The 8,481-nt window shown below is 51.1% G+C and overlaps 1 protein-coding gene across 1 annotated transcript; it reads right to left on the reverse strand.

Annotated features, from left to right (window-relative positions):
- Window positions 1-5,121: 5,121 nt before the first annotated feature.
- HOXA13 (homeobox A13) lies at window positions 5,122-8,048 on the reverse strand. Its single transcript, XM_009086076.4, has 2 exons — window positions 7,293-8,048; window positions 5,122-6,671 (listed from the first exon to the last, which is right to left on the reverse strand). Exons 1-2 carry the CDS (start codon window positions 7,963-7,965, stop codon window positions 6,427-6,429), a joined length of 918 nt encoding a protein of 305 aa, XP_009084324.2. The 5' UTR covers window positions 7,966-8,048; the 3' UTR covers window positions 5,122-6,426.
- Window positions 8,049-8,481: the final 433 nt, after the last annotated feature.

Raw genomic sequence — 8,481 nt, forward strand, 5'->3', positions numbered from 1 at the left:
GTTGCAGGAGGCTGAAATGCTGTCTAATTCCACGGATTCCCATCGCACGAGTAGGAGAAATAAAAAAAAAAAAAGGAAAAAAAAAAGAAAAGAAAAAGTCCCAGTGTTTTTGATCACGAGACACCCGGCCGTTCCTCCCCAGTACACCCCGGGTCACAGTACAGTAATGACCGTGGGTTGTGCGTTGTAGGACTTGACCTTTCCTACGTAGAAGAGGGCGCTTTACGCTAAGGGGAGGGAAGGGAGGGGGAAGCGGCGGGAGGAAGAGAGATGCTCTCTTTGGGGATGTTTAATCACAGTTCAGATCTAGGAACGGGCAAAGCTTCTGCCTTGCAGTACGCCATGTTGAAGCTATCCACTGGAGAGAAAAAATAAATTCTTTCTGGGGGTGCGGGGGCGGGAAGGAGGCCGAAGGGAGGAAGGAGGAGGATAGACCTAATGAACATTAGCATTTCGTACCCTAGTTCATGAATCAACTGCATTCAAGGGGGAGGGGGCCCAGGGGGCAGGGAAAGGCTCACGGCTTGGCCAGAACACCCGCGGCCGGACCCCCGCGGACGCGGCCGGGGCGCACGGGCCCGTCCCGGCACCCACCGCCCCACATTCTCCCCGGCCCGCCCGGGAAAGCCACCCCCTGGTTCCCTCCCCCTCTTCTTTTTGGACTCCTTTAAGGGCCGAGAGTGCGCAAGGACATCTCTTCAGATCCTCATGGAAGTGCATTGAAACGCATCTAAATGTTATGAATGGCGACGAACGGCCTTTTAGCGGCTGCCAATATTTTTTTTGTATTAAATGCTGTCCTGATTTTATTGCTAATGCTGCCCACGGAGAATGCCGAAATGCACCAGGAATGGGATTTTATTTACACGGAAGATATTTTTAATGTATAGGCTAGAGGCCGAGATTCTTACCCATTCTCTCATATATATATATATATATATATATATATATATATATATATATATATATATATATATATATCTATATATATATATATATATATATATATTTATATATGTATAAACTATTTTTTCTGGAAGTAACAGGCCATTTTCCTAAAATTTCAATATTAAAAACAACATTCAGGGGTATTTTAAGCTGGAATCTTTCTGAGCAAAAGGTAGCTGGAAAAAAAATAGATTTAGAGTTATTCTTTTTCAGAAATATGCTCCTGTCAAGGTTTATTTCCCATAGCAAACTACCTTTGCCACTGCCAAGTGCTCTAGGCGGGGATAGATGAAATACCAGATTATTCGCTGGGTGGGAAAAAGTGTACATTTGTTATACCTGTCTGTCCGCGTCAAAGACATAAGGACATTTTCTGCTCATGGGAAAACTGAGAGACCCACCACGCCAAGAATCAGGCGATTATAAACTAACATTTCCAGACACTGGGAGTTAAAATGTATATCTCTGAATCCAAGACTGAAAGTGAACTACGTGGAGATTGAAGAGAAACGGAACTTTTTTTTTCTTTTTTATTTTTGTCATTAATTATATTGCGCTTTTTGCGCTAGGAATGAAATGGTGCTCTGATATTAGTGCTCCGATAAATACTCTAAATATACAGTAATAGCAATAGCTTGCTCCCTCTGTCTCCTGCATCTCTCTCCACATCTGCTAAAATATACCTAACTTTCTTGACCAAAGGGAAGCTGAGAAAATAAAGACTGTACTATGTTTACATACGTTTAGCATTTCAATTTTTGTGTTCCTTTTCCTTCCAAATCCTTCTTCCGGCGTATTTTCTTAACGTTTGCAAATAAAACTCCTTGCATCCGTAACTCTACACAGCAATCTAGGCACAGTAAGTTCCCTACCACCATTTTAAATTATTCTCTGTAACGCGGGGAATATAAATAATAATTATCTTCGAATCATGTGCAAGGACGGAGGTCGTGAATTAATGCATCACGTTGCTTAATTATTTTCGTTGGTGATAATATTCACTTGTAAAACGTATTAGGGATGTGTTTTAGGACTCTGGCGGCAGATTGGTGAGAGGGGAATATGTAGTACAACAGCAATTTGTACTTGAAAATGTATGTGCCAACAGCTTTTGGACGGTAAATGAAGGTAATAAATAACATGAACACACACACACACACCTACATGCCCGCTCTCCCCCACGCTCGGAGGCCGCATCTACACGGCTAAGGGACGGAGGGAGATGGAGAGATGGAGGCACGGGGGGCTGCGCCGGTGCAGACGTGGGTAGGCGGACACGCGGGACGATAGAAAAGAGGGCAGGAGTGCACGCGAGGCCCTCGGAGAGCGAATCTTTAGTGACTCGGAAAACCGCAGACCCCACGGTCTTGGTGCCCTGAGTCGCCGCATGGCCGCGGAGTGCTCCCACGGCCACCTCCGCTCCCTTCAGCTCCCTCTTCCCGGTGTCCTGGAGAGCGAGGCACGGAGCTCCCTGTCTTTGCTCACCTGATCCAACCACTCGCACAGTGGGGTATTTTTGCAGAAAAAGCCGGGCCCGAGGAGGAGCAGCGGCTCGGCTTGGAGCGGCCTCCCAGCAGGACCGGGCGCGAAGCCTCCGCCGCGGCCGCCGCACGCCCGAGGCTTTGGGGAGACATCCCGGTGGGGTGGGGAGGGCTCCGTCGCAGGCCTGGGGTCCCTCTTCCCTGACGGGGACTCTCCGCTGCGGGGCCGGGAAACGTGACCTGCTCATCCTGCTAAAGCCTACGAGAGCCTCGAGCCTCGATGCTGACTTACATGGTAGCAGGGGTCGGATCCAAAATGTTACCTTACTCCTGCCAGCGATCGCGAGTCAAACGGTCCCCTTTTTACACTGTGAAATATATACGCGGCTGAGCTATTTGAACAGTAGTGGGAATTTAAATTCGCTAATCCACAGTCAGTCTTGAAATGCTTAGCAAATTTGAACGGTAGGTAGTTCAGTGCGAAAACATAATCTTCAAACGCTAGCTCCGATTAAAAGTTACCTTAAAAAACAAAACCAAACAAACAAAAAAAAACCACCCCAAAACAAAATAAAAAACCCAAACAAACAAACAAAAACCAAAAACTGCAATGATACTATTGTCGGCCATGTTCTCATTGTGGGCTTCTTTCAAGGCGTCCCTGAGTTGTATCTCTCCGGGGCAAGGTCTGAAAATAGAAGATCCTAACTAAGGTAAGCAGGATTCAGTCCTCTGTATCCACCCCAAATTTCCACCTGAAGTAAATATAATTTGCGGCGTCTCATGCAATAATTACACAGGCTGCAAAGTGGCACAGGTTAGGAAATATAAGGAAATAAACAAAATTATTCACTCGGAGGAAGAACAAGTGTAATTCACTAGCGGCCTTCTGCAGGCAATTTCTCCCCTTCAGCAGAAAGCGTCGCAAGTAGACGGTGGAAAGGCGGCTGTCCGGTGCCTGCGGCCGAGGCAGACAGCCCGTGGGCAGCAGGTACAGCCGGTGGGAGACAGGTCCCCGGCGCCAGTTCATAGCCCCGGACCTCCGAGCAGGGTATCAGGGCTTCCCGCAGCTACAACAGCTACAGCCCGGAGTTTTCTGCCTGCTCCAGCTCCGCTGAAAATCCCAGGCCGCGGGGCTACCGCGGAGGTTCTAGAGACTGCTGGATCCCCAGCGGTTCCCCACGCCCGTGGGCAGCCCAGGGCCCTGCCGGCCATGGACGGGTGCGGTTGCTCCCGTGGATCTCCCCCCGTGGTCCCTCGCACGGTGTCGCAGGCCACTGGAAGGCCCGGTGCTTGTTACAGGGGGCCGACACCCTGTCACCCCAAAGCACAACTGAACTGCATGCTCTGGGAACCGCCTGCCAATAATGTGACACTCCTAGGCTATTTTCGCAGCAGGATGGGATTTCTCGCTCAGAAATTCCCTGACCGGCCTCAGAAGGGATGCATCCAAAATTCCCACGCTCCGCGGCCGCGGGTTTCCCGCGGCCTGAGAAACCGCAGGGCTTCGCAGCCCGAGAAACCACAGCGGTTCACAGCCCCTGCGCGGCCGCACACGGCGGGAAGGCTAAAATCCCGAATGCAGGGCAAAGCCCCCGACACGAAAGCCTCCTGGAAAATAAATCCCGCTCCTGCAGGTAGTTTTCATGTCAGTTATCACACGAATGCGTTACAGTCAGATCTGAGGGACGGAAATCGCTCTGCGCTGATCCCTGCAGAGGTGGGTCCTTTTGAATTTCAGAAATGTAAGGCTAGAAGCGCACAGCGAGCGCGGTATATGATACCCTCTAAATGTACCGTAAAGGTTCCCCAATAACTCTAATTAGAGCTACAGACCACCGCAGGAGACAGGGGACTAAGGCAAACTTCTCTTTGTGCCCGGCCAAAGTCGCCCTCCACTCACGATCCCGGCCGGCCTGCGGCTCCACGCACGGCACCAGGCATCCCTCAGCCGGGCACCGGCTGGACACCGTGTCAGCCCCGCTCAGCGCCGCCGCTGCCCTGCCACCGCCCGAGACAGAGGGAGCACGCTAAGCACAGCCTGCTCTGCGCCCTGCCTTGCACGTCCAGAGGCATTTTACACAGACATTTTACACGGCGTTCCGGGCGGAGCGGCGCTCCCGGCGCGGGATGCTGCTCGGGCGCGGCCAGGTGCTGACGCCGCCCTGCGCTGGCCACGAGGTGGCGCCGTCGGCCCGCGGATGCCGCCGGCGCCAGGAGCTGTCAAAAGTCAAGGTCACAAATCGGCTTTTTTCCCCTCAAGGTCAAGGTTTCGGGCCTTCCCTGTCCTGTCATCGCCACGCAGCCCCCCCACCTCCCCGTCGAGGCACCGGCAGGCTGGGCAGCGCGCCCCCATCCCAGGGGTCGGCCGCCGGCCTCCATTTCCCGGCGAGGGCTGCAGCGCTGCGCTCGTATCATCCTGGTCTTCCGCCCCCCGTCCCCCAGCGCGGCTGCAAAACCACTGTTTAACATTACCGAAACATTTATAGTTTAGGAACGCTGGTTATCAGGCGTGCCTGCCCGCAGATAAACACCGCCAAGAAAAATAAAACAAAATCCACCATCTATACACAAGATGCATACTGAAAGACAACAGTATCACAATTATAAGACAGAAACGTTATAATTTTTCTACTAAATGCGCGTAGGAATGGAAAAAATAGAGAGTATTTCTTTCAGGTTTTATTACAGTGACTATTTTATTAACAGTATTAATACTACTATACTTCTACACTTCATGGGTTTTCATTTTTTTCAGTAGAAATATATAAAAAAAAGGGTGCATAAGTACATTTTCACAGTGCGCTGATTTTTTTTTATTTACAAGATAGCTTCTTATAGTGAATAAAAACAAAATAATGTGCTGGTTGAAATAACTGATTGGATTAAAAGGTGCTGTAAAAAGAATCCCTAAACATTCTACTGCGGCCTCATAACAGACAATAAACAAGGAGAAACGACTAATTACTTATAGATCAAATATAGATTACATAAATCAAAATATTTCTGGGAAAAAGAAATGTATTTCAGTTCAAAGTCCTTGGGTATTTTTTTCCCAGGCCATTTTTTCCCTACTGTAAAGAAATGCCAATATTCAAATATTAAAAATTTCCCGGGACTTTTAGAATATTAATTATTGAAGATTATTTCAGGTTTAAAATAGGCAGAGTCCTTTAAAATGTATCTATTGTACGGTCTGCAGGAGAAAAAAAATAAAATTAAAACCCTCAAACAGACAAAACCCCCCAGTTTAGATGACAAGAATTAATCTGTGGAAAACAAAAAATAAAACCGAAAGACATCTCCAAGCAAATATTTTCCTTTCTGTCCTCACTAATTTGCGATGTTTAGATTTATTATCAAGACAGATCCTCCACAGAACTTCCTTCATTACTGATGTCTCTGAAATCCTTATTCAGTACCTTCGAGGTTTATTATTACTTTTTGACAATAAATGCATTGCTTAAAAACATACAGTAATTGTAATTGTTTCACTATGGTTTACCTGAGCAGTCATTCAACATACAGTTTGGATTGCAATGGAAGAAAACCAGATCATGTGTCCACATCGACCTTCTCACGTTAACCAGCTCTTTCATCGTGGCCACGAAGGGTCTTCTTTCAAATAGCAGGGTCCTAGAAGTATTTACAAGTTTCTCAGAAAATCGTGTCTAACAGAAAGTGTATCTCTCGGAGCTGGCCTTGTGGGCTGTACAGTCTGTCAGTGATACTGGCTGGCTGTTTGGGATTTCAGGAGAACTGTCAGTTTTCACCATTTTGCTACAGCAATGTTAAAAAAAAAAAAAAAAGGAAAAAAAAAGGAAGAAGAATAAGAAAGACAGGCTATAATTCCAAAGATACAGATATCTTGCTCTGAAAGAAGAGGTTCATTGTCTTTTCTCTTTTTAATTATTATTAATAATTACTTAAATCTGAACACACACACAAAAAAAAAGTTCTGAAACTCTTGAATTGCTGCTTCTCCATTTTTAATCCATTAACTGGTAGTCTTCAATTTGTTGATCACTTTTTTCTCTTTGACCCTTCTGTTTTGGAACCAGATTGTGACCTGTCTCTCTGATAGATTTGTAGTCGCCGATATCCTCCTCCTCTTGTCTTTGGTTATGAATTTATTTGTAGCATATTCCCTTTCGAGTTCTTTTAACTGGACCTTTGTGTAAGGCACTCGTTTCTTTCTTCCACGTCTGTACGAGTTCGCATCCGAGGGATGAGAAACGACGTCTGGAACAGAAAAACCGTGCAGAGAAGCGTTAGAAAATCGCTCGAACCGGTTAGGACATCTTTAAGAGGTACAAGGACTAGGGTTAGAGCACACTCCTCCGCCTGCCCCGCTCCGATTTAGCTACTATAAAGCCCGGCTCAGCACTGGGGACTCCTCTCTCCTGGCCGCCGCAGGCAGCTTTTAGGCAGGGAAAGGCTCATTTCTGTCAGACAGACAAATAATAACAAACCCCGTGTAGCTCGGCCAGGGACTCTGGAAAGGATCGAGAGGGACTACAGAGATTTACACAGCTCGCTTACTTCGTGGTCTATGGAAAATAATACCACAGACCTTCCCGCGGCCCTTTTCAGCTGTTTCCTCTCCCGGGGCCGGCGCCGGGGCCGGCCAGGCGAGGCGGGATGTGCCGTGTGCCGGCGGGGGGCAGGGGGCGGCACCGGTGCCGTTCCAGCGGCTCTGGGGCATGTGTGAACCGGGGCGGGATGGGACCGGGGACGGCGGGCGGAACGGCGAAGGGTCGGCCCGGGGCGGGTTATCACGGAGTCCTGCCGGCGGGACAGCCGAGAGAGGCGAGCGGGGCAGGATGAAAAGAAAAGACAGGGGGAGCCATGCAGGTGTATTACCCGGGAGAGTGGATTTCCAGAGGTGAGGCGGCTGGCTCTGCTCCTTGGGGCAGTACACTTGCCCGTTCCACCCGTTCGTGATGGCCCAAGGCTGGTAGCTGTCCATGGGGAGAAGGGGGTCGTGGCGCGGCTCGCCGGGGCCGCCGATGGCGGGCACCACAGGCATATCCAGATAACCGGGCACCGGCTGGTAGGGCCCGGCGGCGTAGCCCTGGTAGAAGGCGAATTCCTTGGCCCGCGACGTGAACTCCTCGCCGGAGACCGAGGTGTCCATGTACTTGTCGGCGAAGGTGGAGGCAGGCTGGGCGCAGGACTTGATGGCGTTGTGGTGGGTCATGCGACAGGGGTAGTAGCCGCTGCCGAAGTAGCCGTAGGGCAGCGCGGCGCCGGAGGAGCTCTGCACGGCGGCGGAGCAGGGGCTGCACTGCTTGACAGTGGGCTCGGCCATGCCGGCGGCGGGGGCCTCGCTGGAGGTGTAGGCGGCGGCGCTGGGGGCGGCCAGGGGCGCGGGGTGAGCCATCAGGTTGCGGCAGGGGTTGGCCGCCGCCGCCGCCGCGAAGTTGCTGCCGGCGTGAAACCCGTCCATGTTCTTATTGATCTCATCCAGGCTGTTGTCGTAGAGGAACATGACGGGCTCGATCCAGCGGGGGTGGAGGAGCACGGAGGCTGTCATAGCCCGCTCCGCATTGAGACTAGTGGCTCTTTTTTAAAAGCCCCAAAGACTGAAAAAAGAGATACTCAACCTCCGGGACTTGACCAGGGCTGACGCGCCAGCGTCGCGCCAGGCCGGCCCTCATTGGCCCGCCCGCCCCCACGTGATATGCAAAGCAGCTGATAAACATCTGAGGGAATAAAGTGGAGATAATTAAATAACGCAATCAGCGCGCGGGGCTGGGTCTCGGCCCGGGGCGCGGGCACGGGTGCGGGCGCGGTCCCGCTGCCGCGCGGGACGAGGGCGCAGGAGGGGGGGCCGCCCCGTCCCTTCTGCTTCCCTCCCTTCCTCCCTCTGGCCCTCCCTCGCCACCGAGGCGTGAGCTTTTTGGCCCCGTTTTTGCCGCGGCTCACCCCCGAGGTGCGGGGCTCCCCTTGGCACCCCGCCTGATTTCTCCTCGCGCCGCTCTCCTCGAGCCCTCCCCGCCCCGAGCGCCGCGTAAAGCCCAGAGGCCTCCCCTCGTCTCGGGGGGAAGAT

The sequence above is a fragment of the Serinus canaria genome, chromosome 2, assembly GCF_022539315.1.
Source record: "Serinus canaria isolate serCan28SL12 chromosome 2, serCan2020, whole genome shotgun sequence".
NCBI classification, from domain to species: Eukaryota; Metazoa; Chordata; class Aves; order Passeriformes; family Fringillidae; genus Serinus; species Serinus canaria.